Below are 25,899 nucleotides of genomic sequence, written 5' to 3' on the forward strand. Positions count from 1 at the left end.
TTCAATTTGTAAGTCGCTCTGGATAAGAGCGTCTGCTAAATGACTTAAATGTAAATGTAACCAAATAGAGAAATAAAACGGCTCTCTAAGGTCAGGGCGTGACAAGTGCTGCTGAAAAGCAAAAGACTCTATAGACAGCGAAGGGATGCTGACCCAGACTGTAGAGCAGCCTACCTTGAAAACAAACCACCAGACTTATTTAAAGGATTTAGAAAAAAAGAAAGAGTGAATGATCTCACAGAAAGAGGAAAAAGACAGGAGCGAAAGAAATGGCGGGTCAGACAGAAAAAACACAGATGTTGAGAGCAGGAAATACAGTGTTGACCCCCCCATTTTCTCCAGACAGTCAACCCAGTACTTCAAGGTCAGAATTTAACACAATGTGTCTGTACTAAGTAGGAAGACATTAGTACTTATTTACAGAGTTCCTTAAAGGGATAGTTCACCGATGTTTCTTTACCATGTAAGCAATTTATGGACAAGGTATGACAGCAGCAAATGCTTTGGTTTTGTTTATCTGGCCACTGTTTAAAATGCTAACTGTTTAACATTTGTGGCACAATAACTCAATGAGTTACGTATAGATTGTTTGAATGAGAAGTGCATGAACTTGCATTGATGTAAAAAAGTAAGCCTTTTAAACAGTGGCCAGGTAAACAAAACCAAAGCATGGATTGTTGTCCTACCTTGTCCATTAAACCATTTTGTAATTTGGGTGAACTATACCTTTAAGTAGGCTTCCAAAATGTTTGTCACATGGCAGAATTATTTATGTTTTACCAAAGCTATATAGTTTTGTGGATAGGCATGACAGAAATAAAGTAGGATTTCATGTTTGTATCATCTTTCAAAGATTACATCTTTATGTTTTACAGACAAACCGAAGCGCGAAGATCGCACAGGACAGCAGTACATGAAGCCTGAAGAAAACAGCATAAGTTGCAAGAAACGTTGTCAGCGTTTGCAGGGTACAAATCAAGACCCTGAAAGTCCAAGAACGGAGAGGAGAAGCACACTACTTGGCCACCATGCCTCTTCAACAATTAAAAAAACTCTAAACTTCCACTATGGGCCTTGGGGGATCTAAGAGCAAAGCAAAGCAGCCAAATCAGACACAGCCAAACAAGGGTTTGCAAATATACTGAGAGGAAAGCTAATAAATAAATAAAAAAATCCAAAAGTTGTGTGAGCAGAGCATAGTTTTTTTTATACAAAGCCTGGAAGCAACAAAAGAGGTCAACAAGCAAACTTGGTGGAAATAAACAAGAAGACAGCCGTGAGACAGTTTTACCTAGCATGCAAACCCCTGCCAAGAAAGACACTATCACACTAAGGAAGGTGAAGAAACAGGAGGTTCCTTTGTGATTCCCGGCGTAACCTCCACAGGAAATACGTTGCTGAGCATGGGCAACAGATTTCATCATACGCCTTCTTCTGAAGGGAGAGACCCTTTTGGGTGGTGACACCGCAGGAGAGGCCAAGAAACTTGCCCGTGCAAGACTCATGAAAAATTGCGGTTTATGGCAAATAAAATCCTCAAACGTGGTCAAACTTGGCCATAACCGAGGAAGAGCTTGTTACCCAGTTCCAGGAAAGGCGCTTGAAAATGTAGGAGACGGGGCTTCCCGGGTGGCGCAGTGGTCTAGGGCACTGCATCGCAGCGCTAGCTGCGCCACCAGAGTCTCTGGGTTCTCGCCCAGGCTCTGTTGCAGCCGGCCGCGACCGGGAGGTCCGTGGGACGACGCACAATTGGCCTAGCGTCGTCCGGGTTAGGGAGGGTTTGGCCGGTAGGGATATCCTTGTCTCATCGCACTCCAGCGACTCCTGTGGCGGGCCGGGCACAGTGCGCGCTAACCAAGGGGGCCAGGTGCACGGTGTTTCCTCCGACACATTGGTGCGGCTGGCTTCCGGGTTGGAGGTGCGCTGTGTTAAGAAGCAGTGCGGCTTGGTTGGGTTGTGCTTCGGAGGACGCATGGCTTTCGACCTTCGTCTCTCCCGAGCCCGTACGGGGGTTGTAGCGATGAGACAAGATAGTAATTACTAGCGATTGGATACCACGAAAATTGGGGAGAAAAGGTGTGTAAAAAAAAAGAAGAGAAAAAAAAAGAAAATGTAGGAGACGTCTGTTCAACATTCGATGGCAGGTACCACAGCTACCGGACCTTGAGAGAGAACCTGACCAATGACTGCCTGACCCATATAGTTTTTTGTGAAAAATTCACATGCATGTATGCTTCAGAGATCCAGTCCGTTCACTTCGGGGGTTCACACAAGCAGGTGACGCTCCACACTGGTATCCTCTATGTGGCAGAGGAGCCCCCACCCATCTCTTTCTGCACCTTCTCACCCGACAGCCATATGGGCTCACCTGGACCCCATTCTGGACATGCTAAAACAGCGGTACCCTACCGTGCAACACCTTCGCTTCTTCAATGATGGCCCTGCCACCCAATATAAACAGAAGGGCAACTTCTATATGGTTGGCACTGAACCTGTCGAGAACGGCATCCAGGGAAGTACGTGGAATTTATTTGAGGCCAGTCACAGAAAGGGTGCCCCGGGTTGGAGTGGGTGGTTCACAGCTGACCTCTTGGTCCACCACGGGAAAGACATAACTGCAATGTCTTTCTATTAGGAGGTAAGAGACTCTGGCACTCAAATACAGTTGTGTTATGTCAGTGAGGAAGAGATGGCATAAAGTAAGCATACAAGGAACCATGTGAATGCGCCACGGTCTTAGTATCTTGCCTGGCATCCTAAAATGTCTCTGCCAAGCAGGGCAAGGAGTGTGGGATTGCCCATGTTATGGACTCCAAGAAATCACTCTCCCGACAGTGCCTGCTAATGGCCACGGTCTCTCACCTCCACATCTAACAGATGTCATTGACCCGGATGCCTCAGCTCCACTTCGTCCAGATGTCATCGAGGCTCACCACACTGGACAGTGGTGCATTGTGAACTATGACGAACAACCATACCCTGGCGTTATACTGGAGGCCGAAGAACAAAACGTCAAAGTTAAGTGCATGCACAGGAATGGAGTCAACAAGTTATTCTGGCCAAGCCCAAGAGATGATATCAACTGGTATGGGGATTACCAGATTGTGTGTCTGATGCCAAAGCCGCTGCCAGTGAACAAAAGATCAGATTGACCACCGTATCTGGAAGTACTTGGAGGAGCACCTGAATGTGTGAAAGTGGCAGGTGTGAACTGGCTACCATAGAAGTAGCCGTCAGCGGCTAGAAAGCAATGGAGACTGGCTCGGAGATGATAACAGATGGACGTGACACAATAACATGGCAAAGACAAACATGGACAAACATTTCTAAAGACAAACATCTCAAGTAAAAGTGAAGTTAGTATGGGAAATAATTTGTACGGGAAGAGTTAGTACCGGAAATAGGCCTATTACATGAACATATTTGACTTTAGTCCTAGTTTACATTCAATGTTGTGTTTCTATTGCTATAATAGACATGTTTTATGTTTGTACGACAACGTTGTGTTGGGAAATACATTTTAGTCCATAAGATTAAGACCAAAATATGAGGCCTATTGACTAAAATGTCTATCCTAACACAACATTGTCGTACAAAGTAAAACATGTCTTGGCCAGAAGAAATAAAAGATATTACTAAGTTGATCAAATTTGTATGAAATAATCATATGTTATGTCATTGCTTTCACATTGTGTCACTGGTGTTACATTGCATCACTGGTGTTATTGCATGGCATGTTGGTGTTCTGGCATCAGTTAACCCATTTTCATAGAATATGTTTATTTGTATTTACACAACTGTTGCTGCCTTCATTAGTAAGCATTTTAAGAATATGATAATCCAATTTTGGTGACTTAACCTCAATTATTTCTGATGTTACAACACAAAACACATGGTAGAAATATCAAAATGTCGCACAATAGAACTTTACACACACCGGTTTAAAGTAATTTATTACTAATCAAAACAATTTCTTAATAATAGCATTAACCCTTTGTCTTTAATTATATATGCTAATTAAATTGTGAAATTACATTCAGAAAAGCCAGAATTGTCAGCTAAAATATAGGTAACACCAGTGGTAAAAATACTTTAAAGTACTAGTTTTTTGGGGTATCTGTACTTTATTTTACTATATATATTTTGACAACTTTTACTCCACTACACTCCTTTTTATTTATTTAAAAATATATATTTGTCCCATCGCTGCAACTCCGTATGGACTCGGGAGAGGCAAAGGTCGAGAGCCATGCGTCCTCCGAAACATAACCCAGCCCAGCCCAGCTGCTTCTTGACACAATGCCAACTTAACCCGGAAGCCAGCCGCACCAATGTGTCGGAGGAAACACTGTACACCAGGCAACCGTGTCAGCGTGCACTGCACCCGGCCCACCATAGGAGTCGCTAGTGCGCAATGGGACAAGAACATCCCTTCCGGCCAAACCCTCCCCAAACCCGGACGAAGCTGGGCCAATTGTGCGCCGCCCCATGGGTCTCCTGGTTATGGCCAACTGCAACAGAGCCTGGACTTCAACCAGGATCTCTAGTGGCACAGCTAGCACTGAGATGCAGTGCCTTAGACCGCTCCGCCACTCGGGAGTCACTATAATGACGTAATGTACAATAAATAAATACATTTCATTCGAAAAGTGTCTTCATTCAAAAGAATCGTCTTAGATTCAAAATATATATATAAAAGGTAACATACACTACATGACCAAAAGTATGTGGACATTTGCTGATCAAACATCTCATTCCAAAATCATGGGCATTAATATGGAGTTGGTCCCCCCTTTGTTGCTATAACAGCCTCCACTCTTCTGGGAAGGCTTTCCACTAGATGTTGAAACATTGCTGCAGGGACTTGCTTGCATTCAGCAACAAGAGCATTAGTGAGGTCGGCACTAATGTTGGGCGATTAGGCTTGGCTCGCAGTCGGCGTTCCAATTCATCCCAAAGGTGTTTGATGGGGTTGAGGTCAGGGCTCTGTGTGGACCTCGCTTTGTGCACGGGGGCATTGTCATGCTGAAACAGGAAAGGGCCTTCACCAAACTGTTGCCACAAAGTTGGAAGCACAGAATCGTCTAGAATGTCATTGTATGCTGTAGCGTTAAGATTTCCCTTCACTGGAACTAAGGGGCCTAGCCCGATCCATGAAAAACTGCCCCAGACCATTATTCCTCCTCCACCAAACTTTACAGTTGGAACTATGCATTCGGGCAGGTAGTGTTCTTCTGGCATCCGTCAAACCCAGATTCGTCCATCAGACTGCCAGATGGTGAAGCGTGATTCATCACTCCAGAGAATGCTTTTCCACTGCTCCAGAGTTCAATGGCAGCGAGCTTTACACCACTTCAGCCGATGCTTGGCATTGCGCATGGTGATCTTAGGCTTGTGGGCAGCTGCTAGGCCATGGAAACCCATTTCATGAAGCTCCTTACAAACAGTTATTGTGCTGAAGTTGAGTCCAGAGGCAGTTTGGAACTCAGTAGTGAGTGTTGCAACCGAGGACCGACAAAATTTGCGCGCTACATGGTTCAGCATTCGGCGGTCCCGTTCTGTGAGCTTGTGTAGCCTACTACTTCGAGGCTGAACCGTTGTTGCTCCTAGACGTTTCCACTTCACAATAACAGCACTTACAGTTGACCGAGGCAGCTCTAGCAGCGAAGAAATTTGACAAACTGACTTGTTGGAAAGGTGGCATCCTATGGCGGTGCCACATTGCAAGTTAAGACGCTCTTCAGTAAGGCCATTCTACAGCCAATGTTTGTCTACGGAGATCGAATGGCTGTGTGCTCGATTTTATACACCTGTCAGCAATGGGTGTGGCTGAAGTAGCCGCATCCACTAATTTGAAGGGGTGTCCACAAACTTTTGTATACATACTGTATGTGATGCTATTATATGTGACTGAGATTAATTTATTACAAGATGGCATAGGGCTGAAAGGTGGGTTTAGGTGTCCCCCTTTTAAATGTATTTTATCAATACATGATTGTTTCACAAAAGCAGTATTTATTTAATATGAAAAATAGCCACCACTAAATAGACTACCTACTAAATGTGCACTGTCTGTGTCTTGTCAATGTGGTCGTATTCAGAGCACGTTCTGAAAGTGGAGGCGGCTGGAGCTCAATGAGCCAAAAACAATTTCTGCCTAAAGCAAATGCCGATTCCTCATAATCAAATTAGCGTACATAATTTAGATGAAATTGTTACAAACACCCTCAAACATCTATCATAATGAATCAATAATTAGGTATCACTTTGTTAGGAGTGATTAGAATGCCTTTCAAACCTCTGCGCACACCATCAATTCCAAAATGATTCTCAAGTCGAGTAATTTTTGTTTGGTAGTTTTAAAAGAAAAATTTGTCGCCACGACAATATATATTTTTCAGATTTGTTACAATCTGCAAAAAACCCATTGTTCACTCGTTTTTATAGCCTTGCCCACTTTCTGTGTGAGGGCTCTGATTCGCTGGATCTGAGCGCGGATGCCGTCATCATTCGGGATGCCCATTCATCTGGGCCGCGTTCAGTAGAACGCAACGTTTTGAAACGTTCAGATAGAAATAGACAATATAGAACACACATGCCTCTCCAACATGTAGAATGAGGAACCACCAGCTCTATTCATGGCATTTCTATCTGCAACGTTCGAGAACGTTTGGCAACTGAATGCGGCCCTGTGCACTTGGGCGTTGGACTCCGCATCTTATTAGCAACACGGGAAATTTCTCCATTTTCCACCCTGTCTACAGCGACATAGCCACAAATCTGGGATTTTTTATTACTTCTCTTGACTTGGCAGGTATTTTCTGCAATTTTCCCATTTTGTTCACTAAGACTGGACTTTGATTACTTGTCCAGTAAACGTTTCAAAGAGGAGCCTTCGCAAGGTGCTTGCATTTAAGAAAGAGTCTAGTAGTGGTCTTTGTTCGTTTTTTTGGATCGGTTGAGTTTCTTTGTTGGAGCGAAAGCATGGGAGCGCAATTCTCCAAGACAGCTGCAAAAGGCGAAACCGCGGTTGAAAAGCCAGGAGAGGCTGCCGCTTCACCAACCAAGACCAATGGACAGGTAATTGATTTAAAAAATATATTTGTATCCGAGTTAAAGGAAATATAAATATACGGTTGGTTTGCGCAAAGATTCTCTGCGTGCGTTATTGTGTTGTGGGCACTTATGGAGACGTTCGCCAGGTTGATGGAGCAAACAACCACGATTGGAATACATTGATTCTACACTATTTCATCAAACAGTTGATCATTGATTTGAAATGCAATTTCTAAAATTGTACAATTATTACAAAAGCCCAAACTGATTTGGATAATTATTTGTAGACAAATTCGGTAAAGTATTCCGTCGTTTCCATTGATTCATTTGATGTGTGGGGATTTCGGTTAAATGGGTGAATTCTTTGTTTGAAATTTCGAATTGTGAGACAGCGGAAATTGGTATCACATTGTTGGCCCTTATGTAGCCATGTGTAGTTAAATGGATAAATCATGTTTGAATCAAAAATCTTAACTGAAACTGAGCACAAATCTAATAACTTGAGGCAATCGGTGGGTGAATGGGGGAGATGAACGACGCCAACAATGGCTTGCCACGGTCTAGCTAGCCAACACGCCTTTTGTTACAGATGCTCGAATAGAGAGCAGGGATGGTTACTACCACACGGGAGCAGGGGAACCACATTTGATAATGCGCCCCTTCTGTAGTTGGTATTATAAGTGTTGGAATGGATGGTATTTATTAAAGTGATAAGGATGATGGTTTGAGGGTGCTGTTTAGTTTTGGGGGTATGTATCTGAAGGATGCTCTGCGTGATCTGGTGTATTAATGAGCATCTGCTGTTTAATGAGCAGATGCTTTGCTTTGGCGCTTCGGTGTTGGAGCGACTGGCAGACACGCATCGCCCCCTAGCGAACCATCCGAAACCGTGTCTCCCTTCTCTCATTGCCGGAGGCGGCTCATTCTCGCACGTGATTACAGGAAAATAGTTTCAATTCTGCATTTCTAAAACGAATTCTGTATTGAACATGTAACTCGCAAAGCAATTAGCCTGCCGAAGCCCGTGCGTAAAGGCCCATTGATACTAAACATGTTTCTTTCTTTTTTTTAATTAGACAGAGGGCTGTATGCGTTTGTCCCGATTTATTTTTGTGGTGTCTACTGCCCCTTGTGTCACTGAGTGACAATAGTCCATATCACACGTTATATTCCACGCTTGCTTTTTATGTGATGTTAATGGCCTCTGTCTTTAGGAAAATGGCCATGTGAAAGTGAACGGGGATGCCTCTCCTGCGGCTGCAGAGGCAGGCAAAGAAGAGGTGCATGCCAATGGTAGTGCCACGGCTGAGGAGGCTCCAAAAGAGGAGGCTGCAGCTGCAGAGGCTGCACCCTCAGCAGCAGCGGCAGTAGAAGGGGATAAGGCAGAGAATGCAGAGGCTGTGTCTCCAGCAGCTGAGGGTGGGGCAGCTAAACCAGAAGAGGGTGCCACGCCTTCAACCAGCAACGAGACCCCCAAAAAGAAGAAGAAGCGCTTCTCCTTCAAAAAGTCCTTCAAGCTTAGCGGTTTCTCCTTCAAAAAGACCAAAAAGGAGACAGGCGATGGGGCAGAGGGTGAGGAGGCCGCTGCGTCCACCGATGAGGCCAAGGATGAGGCAGCCGAGGCCCCAGAGGCCGCTGCCGAGGGGGAAGCCAAGACTGCAGAGGGAGAGGCCAAGCCTGCCGGTGCAGGGGAGGAAGCTAAGGAAGCAGCAAGCCCAACAGAGGCCAAGCCTGAGGAAACAGCAGCAGCACCCGCTGAGGAGGCCAAGGCAGCCCCAGTCGCCGAGGAGCCAAAAGCAGAGGAGAAGCCAGCTGAGCCTGCTGCGGAGGCACCCAAAACGGAGGAGGCTGTACCTGCAACAGAGGTCGCATCCAGTCCAGAGGCCCCCGCTGCCGCAGAGGCCACTGCTGAGTAAAGCTGGAAACGCGAATAGCAAAACGGAAGAAATAAAAAAACAAAAAGCTGAAAAAAGATAATCAAAAAAACATTTCCCTGTTTGTATGTTGGAGTGGTGCCAGTTCCTGGCTTTGGAGAACTTGTCTACAACCAGGGGTATTTTAAAGCTTTTCTTTTTTTGTTTTCCCTTCCCCCTCCACAAAACCCATCTTGGTCCATTGTTACTACCATTCCAACAGGCAGAGGTGGGTTGCTTAGAAACGTAATATTACAGAAAAAAAATACATCCACACTGCCATATATTTTTTTGCATCTGTATTACATGTTTTTTTGTTGCATTTTTATACAAAATGTACCTTGTCAAAATGTATGGACATGCCCATGGTATGGAGGAGAGGGGGTATGTAAATGAGTTGAGATGTAAATGAAGGGGGTTTTGGGGTGGGTGGGGGGAGATTTGGAGGTGGCACCTTTGTGCCTGGGAATTGTGCCACAGACTATAATGTAAAGAGGGGTCTTAAAAACGAGAATGAAACAAACACCTATGTACCACAAGAGTACCATGCGGTTTATAACACTAAGTCATTTTTACTATGAGACGACAAAAAATACAATTCCCAGAGCTAGGTTTAGGAAGTCATTATAAAAAAATCATAGGAGCTTTTCACTAATCTCATTAGCTGTACCAGTCAGTGATTCAGTAGAAATACAAGTTGTATAGGCTTTATTGTTTATTGCTGGTTTTATGACCTTAATAAAGTGTAAGTATGTATAGGCGGGGTGTTTTTAACTATGATTATTGTACAAATGAAATCTTGATCTCAAGAAGCACATGAAGTTTGCAGCTCTTTCTCCACCCGCTCATTTTTGTAAGATAACAAAAACAAATTCATCCTGGATGACCTTTTCAGCAATTTTGAACTCAACCAAGCTGTGATAAGTGGAATGGTTACTGTTTATATACTGTGGTATGTTTTGATTACAGCAGACAATGCTTTTTTTCAGTGGTCTTTGACAAATTAAGGAATCTCTATCAGATGCGACGTTTGTGTAGCATCTCGTCTCTTTTTGTTTTGTAAATACTGGAGAAGCTTTGACCAATTTGACTTAGAGATGGAATGTAACTTTGCTTAAAAAACGCTATTAAACTCCTGCTTAGTGTTCTAATTTTCTGTGAGCACACTAAAAGCAACAATAAATGTGAATAAAATTTGAGCAGCATCTGTCTTTTCATTTAACAAATTTCTATTCCTTTTAAGATGGAATCCGCAATAGGGGGGAACAGCGCCAATAGCCGCCCCACCACCACTGCAAACAGTGTTTGTTGTAATGTCACAAACGGATGTGGTTTTTTCCACTATTTAGTCCAGCTTTAACCATTCAGATGGAGGTGGTAAGTGGGTTGTTGAGTGTTGTAATTGGTAAATTGATGAGTAATTTCAACATGTGTAATTTGAGCATACTTGGCTGTTTACACGGGCAGTCAAATTCAGTCCCCCCCCCCCCCCCACTAATTGAGCTTTTGACCATTCACATCAGATCTTTTCACGTCTGTTCTTTTTCAGAGCTGATCAGATAAATGCAGCCATAGTGTTCAAACAAATGTTGTATTCAGGCTAACAACTGCAAATGTTTCTACACACTCAAACATTACAGTATGATTGTAGAAGCACCTTGCCACAACACCACCGAGGGTTTCACCTAGGATTTGAACTTATGGAGTCACAGCCAGTGTCACTGGCCCTCGGTTATCTACAAAAGTCCTACATTGAATACTCAATGGCATGGACAAATCTATTTCACCTTGCAAGTATTATCCAACTAACAACTAGGCCTAACTCATTCAAAGCCTTTTTAAATGAATCATGGACCAGAATAGATGCATTTGTCACGGGGATTCAGGGTTTGTTTATTGTACGCTCCATCACTATTAGTTTAGTGCTATTCCCCACCCCCAACATGATCACATGCAGCCTACATCACTGAATTCTGACTGATGTTAAATACGTTGACATTTTGCAAATCATATTTTGAATGATGGTGTGAGATTGTAGCACAATAGTTACTCAGTAACTGGTACAATGCCAATGGAAATTATGAAATGTCAGTGAAGACCTTTTGAGCAGCTCATTGTTGTAAAAAGAGATCCTCAAGGCACAGACTCAATACTTTGCAATGACGTTGAACAATGAATGATGTAGAGCCCCACCCAAGACCTTGAAAGAAACCATCAACACAGTGGTTTGATTTTACGAAGGCTTGCTTGATGCTACACTTGGATAATATAATATTCGTATGGATTTGGTTTCAGGGCAAGGGGTCCCTCCCAGGTGAGACCACACATAACCTATTTTACAGTAGCTGGCCTAATACCTGGCTGTAGGCCTACAGTGCAACAACGCTGTTTACATGTTATAGGTTAGCTTCTATTGTAGCTTTGTTGAGAAACCTTTTACCACTCTTCAGCTTCCATTACTGAAAATAGCCCATGAATAGTGTTGCTGACACAAAATGAAACATTTTGATGTCAGATGCACCATCCGTTTTCAATTAGCATCAATGAGTGCAAACCTTTTCAAGGAAGGACTATATATAGCACAACAAACTAGACATTTGGCCTGTTGATACAATTTGCTGCAGTAACAGGAAATATTTCATATTAGCTTAACAGGCTACAAGTAAAGTGAAATTGGTGAATGACTCAGTGAGCAGAGTTCCAACATGCTAGCGCAAAACATGCTAGCGCAAAACATTCTGTATGTAGCAAGTTACCGGTGCAACATTGTAGCTAGCGGCACACATCTTTCTGTAGCATGTTATGCATGCTACATTGTAACACACAAAATGGCAACAAATCGAAAAAACATACTATAAATTGCAATTATTCATCAATAGACGAATAGGCCACAAAATAGGCGTATGAATGTTTCTCTGCTAACTGGGTTGCAGCTTCCTCTTGTTTTGAATTTCACACGTGCTATTTTCCCGCTTGCAGGTGTGTCATAGCTACTAGTAGGCTAGGTTTCTGTAATGAAAATAGAGATATACTTCATCAGCAAGTCTGTCTACACAATTTGATTAAAGATCTTCAGGGTTATAGTAGCAATCACGACGATTGAAATTACTAGGCCAAAATGGTAGGTAAATAAGCTATAACAACAAGCGCTGTGTGGCCACGCACGTCTCCAACTCAATCATCAAATTGTGCTGACGACGCAACAGTGGTAGGCCTGATAAACGACAACGTTGAGACAGCCAACCGTGCGGAGCCCCGGGGGAAAATAACCCCTCCCTCAACGTCAACATAATGAAAGAGCTGATCGTGGTCTACAGGAGACAGCAGAGAGAGCACGTCTCCATCCACATCGATGGGGCCGCAGTGGAGAGGGTAAAAAAATATATAGTTCCTTGGCGCGCACATCACTGACAGCCTGAAATGGTCCCTTTACACAGACAGCGTGATGAAGGCGCAACTGAAATTCGGCTTGGCCACTAAGACCCTCAAAAACTTCTACAGATCCACCATTGAGAGCATCCTGTCAGGCTGTCTTGTCACTGCCTTGTACGGAAATTGCACCATGCGCAACCGCAGGGCTCTCCAGAGGGTGGTGCTACAGCCCAACGCATCACACTGCCCTCCAGGACATCTACAGCACCCGGTGTCATAGGAAGGCCAAGAAGATCATTAAGGACCCCCAGCCACCTGACCTCCGCCCATTAACCTGGCCTGAACCTTAGTCACTGTTCTAGCCGGCTACCACCTGGTACTCTACCCTCCACCTTAGAGGCTGCTGCCATATGTACATAGTCATTGAACACTGGTCACTTTAATATTGTTTGCATACTGTATGTATATACTGTGTTCCCCAGGAGGTTGGTGGCACCTTAATTGGGGAGGACGGGCTCGTGGTAATGGCTGGAGCAGGATGAGTGAAATAGTATCAAATACATCAAACACATAGTTTCCATGTGTTTTATGCCATATCATTTACTCCGTTCCAGACATCCTCCCTCAGTAGCCTCCACTGCCAGTATTCTAGTCATGGCTCATCCTATATAACTTCATTTCCAGGCTTTTTTCATTGCTAAATATTACTGTACTGTTGGAGCTAGAAACAAGCATTTCGCTGCACCTGCAAATCTGTGTACACAACCAATACACTGATTCCTCGATGATAATAACAGGCAGGGTTACATCGCCATCGTGTGGCTGCTATGCAATGCGCCACAAAAAATCCCTAGTGAAATTTGTATCGATTTGGTTTTGGATTTTGCAAGAACTGACATGATGCATGTTTACAAATAACTGGGTGCATCATCTTTATGTGGGGTTATGATAGGGCTACAGTTGAACTAAGCTCATGGCACTTGTCATGCAAGTTAACATGTGGATGACATCTCTGGAGAAGACCGGTCTACCAGGCAAGTCTAAGACATGGGGATACCAACAGGGGTTACGTCCCAGACTCCTCTGGCCACTGCTTGTATATGATGTACCGCTTTCAACAGTTTAGTGTAGTCTGTAGTTTTTAGCCTGATGTTTGTAGTGTAGTCTGTATCCTGGTGTTCATTATGTACATACTGTATGTGTAAATATCTAATTTATTGTCCATCTGTATATTGTTTGTGGCAGCACCATTCCTGTACATGCAAATAAAGGTGATTGGGATTCTGAGTGCCTTGAAGGAGTAGTGATTGCAGTGACATCCAGCTCACAGAAGGCACTTGGTGGCGAGTACCTGCCACGTGAGCCGGCAGCGATGAACCCCATCATATTGTAGATCATGGTTCATTTAACATGTTTAGCCCCAACTTCAACTAATCTCTAACTACTATAATACATACATTCACACCACATAGTATAAAACAAAAAGCTTTTAATTGGCAAATGCAAAATATCTACAGGAACACCCACATACTCTTCTCTAAAAACACAGTTTAATTACAAGTAGATCTCATTCAGAAGATAAAGCATGTTGCAATACAAAAGCATTCAAAAGGTATCAAAGGAAAGTACAGCAAATCCAGGTTGGTTGCAAATCCTAGAAATCCACTGTTACAGTACACAAAGGAAACTAAGTCTTCACAACGACATACAGATCAATGATAAATATAATGCTTCTGGTGTAGAATCAACCAAGTTTAGCTGCCCTGGCTGCCACACTCGGGACTGTCCATGAGAGATCACAGCACCGCTATGTGGCTGAATCAGGCACTGCTAGTCTGCTCAGTCTTCACACTGGAAGGTGTGCCGGTTTCCCACCCCAAAACATAACATAAGTCAGTGTCTGAATACATTTGTGACTACTTCTAATTAAGCACAATTTCGTATACATCTCAAACTATAAGTAGCTGGTTGTGAAAAGTAATTCTAATGAAGTCTTTATTGTGGTAAAGAGAAGGATGAGAGATCGCAATGGTCTGTACTCCCCCCAGATTATCATAATTGTTTTGGATCTTGCAGCACTGCACAAATGAGGGCTGACAGGAATTCATGACCTCCTTTTAAAACTGTACAAACAGTGGCAGGGCGCCACAATTACTACCTTTATGTCAGTTCTGTGCTTGTTTCCTTCAATTTCTCCACCTCTGTACAGAAGACAGCAGAAAATAAACAAGTTGTATCACATCAACTTATCAATTCAATATGTCTAGGTTATTTTCTTCATTAACGCAATTTATCTAAAATGAAGGGAATTGCAAGTGTTCTTGAAAGTCCTTTACAAAAAGGGTTTGTAATCAGGGTAACCAAGTTCTGAATACTCACCAACTTTCTCTTTGTCTCCCTCAACTCGAGTCCGTTTTGTTCCTTTCTTGTGACTGGCTTCGTTCCTCCTTCCTCCCTCTCCCTCGTCCTCAGAGTCGGAGAACTCCTCGTCGCAGGCTATCCTCTTGTCTGAAGCACGGACTTAAACGACACAGGAAATCAACAGTCAGATGCTTCTGGCAATAGGATCCAAGATGGATTCCATAGCGGAAAATCCAGCCACATAACAGCAGTTAGACTATACACAGTGAATGTCGTGTGATTTGTCAAATAAGGCGAGTCTTACTGGACATGCGTTTGTCGGGGTCCTCTGCATCCTCATCCACCGTATCGTCAGTGATGGCGTCCTCAGGGACCGTCTGCATCTGCACTCCCGGGGCGTGAGGTAGCATGCGCAAGTTCTCAAACAGACGCTGCCTATGGGTTAATACACACAAAGGCAATTGCTTTAGCGCAGTAACCAACATCAGCGCAAATGCACACGAGAAGGCTCTAAGAGATTTGGATAATCATACGCGCCAACGAGAACTCCCTACCACAATACCAATTTCTTAAAGTGATACTGCAGATGCAACAACCTCAATGCAGACACACATCCTTAATGACATGCAACTCCTTAGGAGTAGCTGAATACATCTGATATGCTATATTTGATAGTGCACGACAGACTCAGTCCTTACTTGATCTTATCCATGTACTCCAATGTGTTCTGGTTGGTCATGTTGGATGGGCTGATGTGCAACTTGAAGTCAGGCCCAAAGTACTCAAAGTAATCATTGTACGGCAGTTCTGGGGAAAAAAAGAAGAGAAAACATAAGAGAAAGGGAAAATGCCAGCGTCAAGATGAACATGAAGGTTACGATGTACGTGCTGTAACTAAAATAAAGTTTCAGAATGCCAACCCTTTCAGGTAAATTTTTTTATTTAAAAAATGACAGTTAGATTTTTTTACACCTATACAAGTCCCTCCACTTGAGAGCGGTTATAATGGAAAGGGTAAGGGTTCTGTTAATGTCCCGAATTCCATGAAGAAAACAGCTGGCTCCTTTGACAGGCTTGTGATAATGTCCTCACACACACACACTTGGTGGCCCACTGATATTCTGCTTAGTCAGCTCCTGGTAGGCAGAGGAATATCAGGACTATCCCTGGATGCGTCCCAAATGGCACCCTAGTCCCTTTATAACACACTACCTTTGACCAGGTCCTTAACCCTACATAGTGCACTACTTTTGACAAGGGCCAATAGGGCACTGGACAAAAGTAGGTCACTATGTAGGGAATAGGGTGCAATTTGGGACAAAGCCCGGGTCTAGTGCTGTAGTGTTTTCTCTAGAGACCCAGCCAATATCTCAGGGGGAAGAGAAGACATTGTATTAAGTAAACTACAAAAAGTAGACTAGCCTCAATGGCTTGATATTTTCACTGCATTATACAGGTCTAGGTAATCGACACTGAAATGAGGAAAGCACCTTAAAAATGGCACGAGGGGGTGGGAAATGGGTCATTTTGAATAAGGAAAAAATAAATGACCACACCGTCAGGGATCTCAGTATCCAGAGCCACGGCCGTTTCGTAGGTCCAGCAGCGGGCCACGTTGCGGATGGTGTAGCCTCCTCCACCCAGCATTAGCAGGGGAAGGTTGAATGACTTAATGTACTCAACACACTTAGCATGGCCTGACGGAAAAGCAGCATGAAGAGACAAAACACCACATAACTATAGGAACATGGAGTGCTTAGAACAGGCTAATACGCTTCTCTAAGAACAAATTAGATCATTACTGTTCAATAAATGACAGCGTAAAAACAGATTTCTGTGCAAATCCCAATGCTGTCTCAATCATTACAGTTAAAATGAAGCTATACAAGTTTAAAATGGACTCGCACATAAAACAGGTAAGACGACTAGCATACAGCCTCCTTACCGCGGATGGTGAGGTTGAAGCAGCCAAGTCGGTCTCCTGAGAGGGAGTCTGCTCCACATTGCAGAACCACTGCACTGGGCTGGTACATCTCCATCACCTTGGCCATCACCTGCCAAGACACAAACACATTTTTTTCTCTCCATTGTTTCCCTCTAAATCAGGGACTAATTTAGACCTGGGTCACCAGGTGTGTGAAATTAATTATCAGCTAGAACAGAAAACCATCAGAATCCGGACCTCGTAGGGTAAAAAGCCAATTTATGCTTGATCCCAAAAATGTGGTTGAAGGCTCCGTATGGAGGGTGTGACGCTATTGCAGCACCTCCAGAGGCCAAATTGAGCTCTGTACCACATTGCCGTGCGCCTCAAATTTTGCAACAATGCGGAGGGCTCCGTATGGCTCCGTATTGACATGATTGGTTGACGATAAGTGGGGGCAGGAGGCCCTGTATAAACACAAACTCACTTCCTTGACAATAGCTCTGCGAATCGCAAGTAGTACGAATGCCCTGATTCTGCAGAGGCCATTTCACTGTAAATGCTTAGACCAGAGCAATTAGTGTTAAGTGCCTTGCTCAAGGACAAATTTTTCACCAGCAACCTTTCGGTTACTGGCCCAACGCTCTCATCCACTAGGCTACCTGCAGTTCCGCACTGAACACTGCCCTGATTCCCTGCGACACGTGTGCATACTTACAGGCCTGAAGATCAGCTCATACGACTCATCGTCAACGCCGTCCCTCAGGGGGAAGTTGACTGCGTAGTATTTGCCTTTTCCAGCACCAATATCCTAAGACCAGAGTGGAAATTTAGGATTTTAAAACACGTTTACACACTTGCTAATCCATAACTAAAATACTGCATCCATCATAAAGCGCTCTTCCCAAGCAAAATACTACAAATAATGGAAGTGAGATTATTTCTTATCTATAACTGTGGAAAGAAAGTCTCTACCTAGCTATCAAATGGGCCACTGTCACAGAGCACCAGGAAGTTCACATTGAGGAGTGACACATGGGGCTACGTCCCAAATGGCATCCTAATCTGTACATACGGCACTAGTTCTGCTGGTCAAAAGTAGTGCCATTTGGGCCGCTACCAAGTACTCACCCTGAGGTCTCCAGTCCCGGGGAAGTACTCTCCATATTTGTGGAAGGACACAGTCATGACCCGGTCTGTGGTGTAGAAGGCTTCCTCTACTCCATCCCCATGGTGGATGTCAATATCTACGTACAGTACCCTCTGATGGTACCTGGGAACGAGGAGGTGTAAAGAATTAAACCAGAGGCAAGCATAGTAGAACACACGTTGATATATCAGGGTGTTTACAAAAACAACAAGAAAGTCACCATCACTAATGCATTTCATTGTAGAAGTCATACGGTTTAGCCGGTTTCTATCTGGGAACACAAACTCACTTGAGGAGCTCCAGAATGGCCAACACGATGTCATTGACGTAACAGAAGCCAGAGGCCTCAGACTTCTTAGCGTGGTGGAGTCCACCGGCCCAGTTCACCGCAATGTCCGTCTGCTGCCTGTTGAGTTTCACCGATCCCGCTGTGCCGAGGGAGAAAAAACATTGTTGTTTACACTATTTTCACAAGCATGTGTTGTGATTTCTGAACTAGTTCTGTTTGAAGGTGAAAAACTGTAGAGAGAGAAAGAAATAAGATATATATTTGGGTTAGGGTTACCCTAACAGATACACTATACAGTACAAGTCAAAAGTTTGGACACATCAACTCATTCCAGGGTTCTTTATTTTGACTATTTTCTACATTGTAGAATCATAGTGAAGACATCAAAACTATGAAATAACACATTCCAGCTCTAACCATACTGTAGTAACCAAAAAGAGTGTTAAACAAATAAATGTTATATTTGAGATTATTCAAAATAGCCACCCTTTGCCATGATGAAAGCTTTGCACACTCTTGGCATTCTCTCAACCAGCTCCATGAGGTAGTCACCTGGAATGCATTTCAATTAACAGGTGTGCCTTGCTAAAAGCTAATTTGTGGAATTTCTTTCCTTCTTAATGCATTTGAGCCAATCAGTTGTCTTGTGACAAAGTAGGGGTAGTATACAGAAGATGGTCTTTTACCAAATAGGGCTAAGTCCATATGGCAAGAACAGCTCAAATAAGCAAAAGGTAATGACAGTTCATCATTAGTGTAAGACATGAAGGTCAGTCAATCAGGAAAATTTCAAGAACTTTGAAAGTGCAGTCGCAAAAACCATTAAGCGCAATGATGAAACAGGCTCTCATGAGGACCGCCACAGGAAAGGAAAACCCAGAGTTACCACTGCTGCAGTTACCAGCTTTAGAAATAGCAGCCCAAATAAATGTGTCACAGAGTTCAAGTAAACAGACATGTCAACATCAACTGTTCAGATGAGACTGCATGAAATCAGGCCTTCATGGTCAAATTGCTGCAAAGAAACCACTACTAAAGGACACAAATAAGGAGACACTTGCTTGTGCCAAGAAACACGAGCAATGGACATTAGACCGGTGGAAATCTGTCCTTTGGTCTGATGAGTCCAAATTGGAGATTTTTGGTTCCAACCACCGTGTCTTTGAGATGCAGTGTAGGTGAACGGATGATCTCTGCATGTGTGGTTCCCACCGAGAAGCATGGAGATGGTGCTTTGCTGGTGACACAGTCAGTGATTTATTTAGAATTCAAGGCACACTTAACCAGCATAGCTACCACAGCATTCTGCAGCGATACGCCATCCCATCTGGTTTGCGCTTAGTGGGACTATCATTTGTTTTTCAACAGACGGAGAGTGACGGAGTGCTGCATCATATGACCTGGCCTCCACAATCACCCGACCTCAACCCAATTGAAATGGTTTGGGATGAGTTGGACCGCAGAGTGAAGGAAAAGCAGCCAACAAGTGATCAGCATATGTGGGAACACCTGTTGGAAAAGCAAACCAGGTGAAGGCGCTTGAGAAAATGCCAAGAGTGTGCAAAGGTGTCAAGGCAAAGGGTGGCTACTTTGAAGAATCTAAAAGACATATTTAGATTACACTTTTTTTGGTTACTACATGTGTTATTTCATAGTTTGTCTTCCCTATTATTCTACTTTGTAGAAAATAGTAATACATAAAAACCCTTGAATGAGTAGGTGTCCAAACTTGACTGGCACTGTATATACACAAAAGTATGTGGACACCTCTTTAAATTAGCAGACTGCAATTTCAGCCACAACAGTTGCTGACAGGTGTATAAAATTGAGCACACAGCCATGCAATCTCCATAGACAAACATTGGCAGTAGAATGGCCTTAGCGAGTAAAAATCGTTTGTCCTCGGTTGCAACACTCACTACCGAGCTCCAAACTGCCTCTGGAAGCACAAGAACTGTTCGTCGGGAGCTACATGAAATGGGTTTCCATGACCGAACAAGCCTAAAATCACCATGCACAATGCCAAGTGTCGGCTGGAGTGGTGTAAAGCTCGCCGCCGTTGGACTCTGGAACAGAGCAAATGCGTTCTCTGGAGTGATGAATCACGCCTCACCATCAGGCAGTCCGACGGACGAATCTGGGTTTAGCGGATGCCAGGACAATACTACCTGACCGAATGCAGTGCCAACTGTAAAGTTTGGTGGAGGAGGAATAATGGTCTGGGGCTGTTTTTCATGGTTGGAGGTATAGGCCCCTTACTTCCAGTGAATAAACATTTTATGCTGTAGCATTAAGATGACATTCTAGACAATTATGTGCTTCAAATTTGTGGCAACAGTTTGGGGATGGCCCTTTCCTGTTTCAGCATGACAATGCCCCCATGGACGAAACTAGGTCCATACAGAAATGATTTGTCGAGATCGGTGTGGAAGAACTTGACTGGCCTGCACAGAGCCCTGATCTCAACCCCATCCACATACTTTTGGTCATGTATTGTATTTATTCATGGGAATATATTTGTATGTATGTATGCATACACTTACCAGCAGAGCCACCAGTAGACAACTGGCAGAACTCAAACAACCCATCAAATACAGGACAATCCTCGCCAACATTAACTATGATAAAAACAAAAACACAAAATAGTGATTCAAGCAATCCATCAAGAAATACACATATATTTTTTCCAATACTAGGTTAGTATGGGTAGTTTTCCCTGGTCCAGTCATAAGGTTAGTAACAACTCCTGGCCCTAGTTATGGCTCGACTTACACCGCTGCATTTGCTTGCTGTACTCTGACATGTTGTCTGGTCGTATGGATTGGAGGAACTGGATGTAATCGTCACTGTGGTATTTGGTAATTTCCTCTGCAGTGGCTTTGTGTGGTCTCTGCAACAAAAAAATCACAATTGCCTACTTGATGGCAAACGAGAGAAAAAGCCATACCTACATATTCAGAATTAACCTTTTTACTTGAAATCTTGTTATAAACGTACATATATTTCCATTTTTCTGTACAGTCCATAGTTCAACAGTAGGTTGTGGGTCATTCGAATTCGGTGTGGTTTCATGGGATGCCCTTGTCCATAATAGTAATTGCCAATGTCACCTGTTAAAAAGGGGAAAAAAGACCATAACTAAAAACAGAGCCTACATTTGAGAAATGTTGATGTTTCACACAGCTAACTATCCCCATGCAACATTCCAGCTCTAACCATACTATACTACCACACAATTCTATTTTTTACTACCGTTACTACAACAATGCAGTCAGTTAGCAGTACTAGCGCATGAAGGAACGCTGATAATGCGCAATAGCCGCTAGTGTCGTCATCTTCAGTCTTCAACTGGTCCCTTGTTGGCAGTAGTAAATTCATTTAACTTTCTGCTTATATTTTCAGTTTCATAAAAACAAATACCACAACAGTGTCTTTACTTGTTTAAAATAATATTAGTTGTAAAAGTAAACATGGCTGTGGCTGGCTAAACTCGCTAGCTACAAACAATGTGCCCCGACAAGAGTGAAGCCAGCTAAAATAGCACTAGCTACAGTAGCTGGTTAACGTTCACTAACTAGTCTAGTTTACCGATATATCTAGATCATAGTACACCGTCTCGTAACTTATTTCATGATCCTAACAGGAACATAAAACAAACCATGTCAGGATCGCTAGCCAATAGTACAGAGCTATTCAGAGAATGAATGGATATTACATTGCACTGGCTGTCATCACGCACCCAAGCTAACGCGCTAGTTTGGCCTTGGAAACTTATTCTGAAAACTCAAAATGAACATGCATTTCTTTACCGTCATAGTAGTAGCACACTTTCTTCTTGGTTCCACCTGCAACGGTGTAAGCCATGTTGAGTCGGATTTCTGTTTGAGATGCTTGCCGAAATGTAAGTAGTATTTATGAACCTGGTGGCCGATAGAGTCCTATGTGAAGCCATTCACAATCAGGAATAGCCGCAATAGAGGCGTTTGCGGGTTGCTTTCAAAATAAAAGTTCTTAATTGAAAGTGATGCAAGTGGGTACAAGTAAAGGAATTAAGCCATTTGGACTAGATAATGCTAAACAAATTTGGAATGTTGTTATATAAATTCAAGAAAATACAATAATTAGAAGAAAACAAAACTCAGTTGACATCGCACTGTGTATGTATTAGACTTCAGAATTGTATTGAAACCGTAAAATTAGCCAGATTAAGTTTACCAGTCAATCCACTATGTGAATTGTACATTCGTATTGCACTGTACAGCCTTACCTATGGATTATGGATCAATGAAATGGGGTATCAGTATACTCAGTGACACACACACAGAACACAACTGTGAAGAGTTTTCACAAATATTAGTGTCGTAGCTCTTTGAAACCGCTATGAAATGAGCCACATAAAGCTTACCAGTCAACCATGTTGGACATTCATATTGCACTGTACAGCCTTACCTATGGATTGTGGATCCATGAAATGGGGTATCAGTATACTCAGTGACACACACACAGAACACAACTTTGAAGAGTACACACAAATATTAGCGTCACAGCTCTTATTGCGGGACTTTGACTGTGGGAAATCACCTCCTCAGTCAGCCTATTGTGTATATTGACATTCATATTGCACTGTACAGGGACTCTGAAATCACTGACCCATGGAGAAAATTCAAATAGGGGGTTCAAAACATATGTTTTTGCTTCTCCCCTTTTTTTTTACCAGCGAATTGTCATAATCCAAGTTTCAGTAATTATTTTAGCTAGTCTGTATAAAAAACAGATATGATAATTTTATAAGCTAAATTGTAAAATTGCGTGTGATATGATTGCATTTTGGAACCCCGCTCCGACTTAAGTCCTTTTTGGGGGTATCTGTACTTTACTTTATTATTTATATTTCTGACAACTTTTACTTCATTACATTCCTAAAGTAAACACTGTTGTTTTTACTCCAAATATTTTCCTTGACACCCAAAAGTCGAGGTGAGGAGAAAGGGGCAGTTCCTCTTGCTGTTCCGTAGGTAAGCACCATGGTCTTGTAGTGGATGCCAGCTTTGACTGGAAGCCAGTGGAGTGTGCTGTGGAGCGGAGTGACGGTTGAAAACCAAGCGGGCTGCAGCGTTCTGGATAAATTGCAGGGGTTTGATGGTATAAGCGGGGAGCCCAGCCAACAGCCAGTTGCAGTAGTCCAGACCGGAGAGGACAAGTACCTAGATCAGGACCTGTGCCACTTCCTGTGTGAGGTAGGGGTGTTGTAGAGCATGAACCTGCAGAAGCGAGTCACTGCTTTAATATTTGCAGAATACGAAAGGGTGTTGTCCAGGGTCACGCCAAGGTTCTTTGCACTCTGGTAGGGCGACACTGTGGAGTTGTCAACCGTGATGGAGAGGTCTTTTAGCGGGCAGGCCTTTTCTAGGGAGGAAGAGAAGCTCTGTCTTGTCGAGGTTGAGCTTAAGGTGGTGGACTGACATCCAAGTTGAGATATCTGCTTCGGAATGTTCACATAGCCATCTGCCCAGTAAAGAGACCTGACTCATTAGTAGATACGAGCACACTGGTGAGCCAGATTGGGAACTCTGTAATTCCCATTACCTGTACTCCTCTTTTTGTGATCCTGCTGTGGGGAGACCAGTCTAAGTCTCTCCGGGTGCTCATTGACTTTGGGGCAGATTAAAGTTTTATGGACGCTACCCTGGTATCGGAACTAGGTATCCCCACTCAACTCCTCTCCGTTCCAATGGACGCTAGGGCACTGGACGGCTGCTCCATTGGAAGAGTCACGCACAGCACAGTTCCCATTAATCTGCGGGTATCTGGCAATCACAGTGAGACTATACAGCTTCTGCTCATTGAATCCCCTCAGGTCCCTGTTGTGTTGTTATTTTCTTGGCTCCAAAAGCACAATCCCGTTATTAACTGGACCACGAGTTCAATCCTGGGTTGGAGCCCGTTCTGTCACTCCCACTGCCTTAAAGTGGTGCAGCCTCCCCCGAAATGTCCTCCTCTGGGTTTAATTAAAGCCTTGGATTTCTCTACTGTTCCCATAGAGTACCATGATACCCTGGAGGTATTTATCAAGGCTTGTGCTATTTCTCCTCCTCCGCATTGTCCCTATGATTGTGCCATTGACCTCCTCCCGGGCACCAAACTGCCTTGAGGTCGGCTATATTCCCTATCCAGCCCCGAGACCAATGCCATGGTGGAGTACATTGAGGACTCTCTGGCTGCTGGGAGCATTCGTCCTTCTGCATCCCCTGCCGGTGCAGGGTTTTTCTTTCTGGAAAAGAAGGACAAGACCCTGCGTCCATGCATCGACTACCGGGGCCTCAATGACATGACAATTAAGAATCATTACCCCCTGCCACTTCTCCCTTCTCAAACCTCTCCAGGGGGCTACCATCTTTACCAAGTTGGACCTTTGGAATGCCTACCGTGTTTTTCGGATACGCGAGGGTGACGAGTGTAAGACGGCTTTCAACACGGCCAGTGGACACTATGAGTATCTGGTCATGCCGTTTGGGCTCACCAATGCTTACGCTGTTTTCCAGGCCCTGGTCAACGATGTGCTCCGTGACACGCTGAATCGGTTTGTGTTTGTCTACCTCAACGACATCCTTGTCTTCTCCCGCTCTGCCCAAGAACACGTCCTACATGTCCTTCAGTGCCTCCTGGAGAATCAGTTGTTTGTGAAAGCTGAGAAGTGCGAGTTTCAACGCTCTACTATCTCCTTTCTGGGATACGTCATCGCTGAAGGAAATGTCCAGATGGATCCTGAAAAAGTGAGAGTGGTGGTGGATTTGCCCCAACCCATGTCCAGAGTGCAATTGCAATGTTTCCTGGGGTTTACTCATTTCTACCACAGCTTCATCCGGGGCTACAGCACCCTGGCGGCTCCCCTCGCTAAACTCACTTCTCCCAAGGTACTGTTCACATGGTCCCCAGCTGTTGACAGGGCTTTTGTGGATCGTCCCGTCAGTTTGTGGTTGAGGTCAATGCTTCTGATGTTGGAGTGGGGGCCATCCTCTCCCAGCGATCTGCCCAGGACCAAAAGCTCCATCCTTGTGCCTTCCTGTCCCATCGTCTCAACTCCGCTGAGAGAAACTACGACATAGGTAACAGGGAACTTCTGGAGGTCAAGATGGCGCTGGAGGAGTGGAGGCAGTGGCTGTAAGGAGCGGAACATACATTTTTGGTTTGGACCGACCATAAGAATTTGTAATGTCTCCACACAGCCAAGAGCCTTAACTCTAGGGAGGCCTGTTGGGCTCTGTTATTCACCAGGTTCAACTTCAACATCTCCTACCGCCCAGGGTCTAAGAATGTGAAGCCAGATGCTCTCTTTCGCCTATACAGTTCCGCTGCCACATCCTCTGACTCTGAGACCATCCTACCTACCTCATGCCCTGGGCTTCAGTTGTCTGGGGTATTGAGGCCCTGGTCCACAAGGCACAGCGGTCCCAGCCGGACCCTGGAGGGTGCCTGGCTAACCGAATGTTCATCCCAGATCCTGGCTCCCGTCGAACCCTGGCCTTCCTCCGACAACGCTTCTGGTAGTCAACTATGGTTCCTGACGTCTCTGCTTTCGTCAACGCATGCACAGTATGTGCCCAGAATAAGACTCTGTGGCAAGCTCCGTCGGGCCTCCTTCAGCCACTGCCCGTTCCTCATCACCCCTGGGCCCATATTTCCCTGGATTTGTCACAGGGCTTCCTCCGTCTGATGGCAACACCGTCATCCTGACGGTAGTGGATCGGTTTTCCAAAGCCGCCCATTTCATTGATCTCCTCAAACGACCCTCTCCCACAATATCTAAGGAAGTCTTAGGGTTTTGCTCGCCTGA

At 44.1% G+C, this 25,899-nt stretch overlaps 2 protein-coding genes across 3 annotated transcripts; one reads left to right on the forward strand and one right to left on the reverse strand.

Annotated features, from left to right (window-relative positions):
• Nucleotides 1-6,529: 6,529 nt before the first annotated feature.
• marcksa (myristoylated alanine-rich protein kinase C substrate a) lies at nucleotides 6,530-9,354 on the forward strand. The gene is made up of 2 exons (XM_071412211.1): nucleotides 6,530-7,080; nucleotides 8,271-9,354. Exons 1-2 carry the CDS (start codon nucleotides 6,985-6,987, stop codon nucleotides 8,970-8,972), a joined length of 798 nt encoding a protein of 265 aa, XP_071268312.1. The 5' UTR covers nucleotides 6,530-6,984; the 3' UTR covers nucleotides 8,973-9,354.
• A 4,461-nt stretch (nucleotides 9,355-13,815) lies between these two features.
• On the reverse strand, nucleotides 13,816-22,043 carry LOC139582233 (histone deacetylase 2). 2 transcript variants are annotated; one of them, XM_071412210.1, is made up of 14 exons: nucleotides 21,875-22,043; nucleotides 21,063-21,175; nucleotides 20,838-20,955; nucleotides 20,609-20,683; nucleotides 18,066-18,204; nucleotides 17,758-17,899; nucleotides 17,345-17,437; nucleotides 16,648-16,756; nucleotides 16,259-16,399; nucleotides 15,401-15,509; nucleotides 15,007-15,137; nucleotides 14,721-14,861; nucleotides 14,500-14,542; nucleotides 13,816-14,192 (listed from the first exon to the last, which is right to left on the reverse strand). In XM_071412210.1, exons 1-13 carry the CDS (start codon nucleotides 21,927-21,929, stop codon nucleotides 14,502-14,504), a joined length of 1,407 nt encoding a protein of 468 aa, XP_071268311.1. In that variant the 5' UTR covers nucleotides 21,930-22,043; the 3' UTR covers nucleotides 13,816-14,192; nucleotides 14,500-14,501. The 2 variants fall into 2 exon arrangements, with proteins under 2 accessions (XP_071268311.1, XP_071268310.1); XM_071412209.1 differs by having other exon boundaries at nucleotides 13,816-14,542.
• Nucleotides 22,044-25,899: the final 3,856 nt, after the last annotated feature.

Source organism: Salvelinus alpinus, chromosome 8 (assembly GCF_045679555.1).
Source record: "Salvelinus alpinus chromosome 8, SLU_Salpinus.1, whole genome shotgun sequence".
NCBI classification, from domain to species: domain Eukaryota; kingdom Metazoa; phylum Chordata; class Actinopteri; order Salmoniformes; family Salmonidae; genus Salvelinus; species Salvelinus alpinus.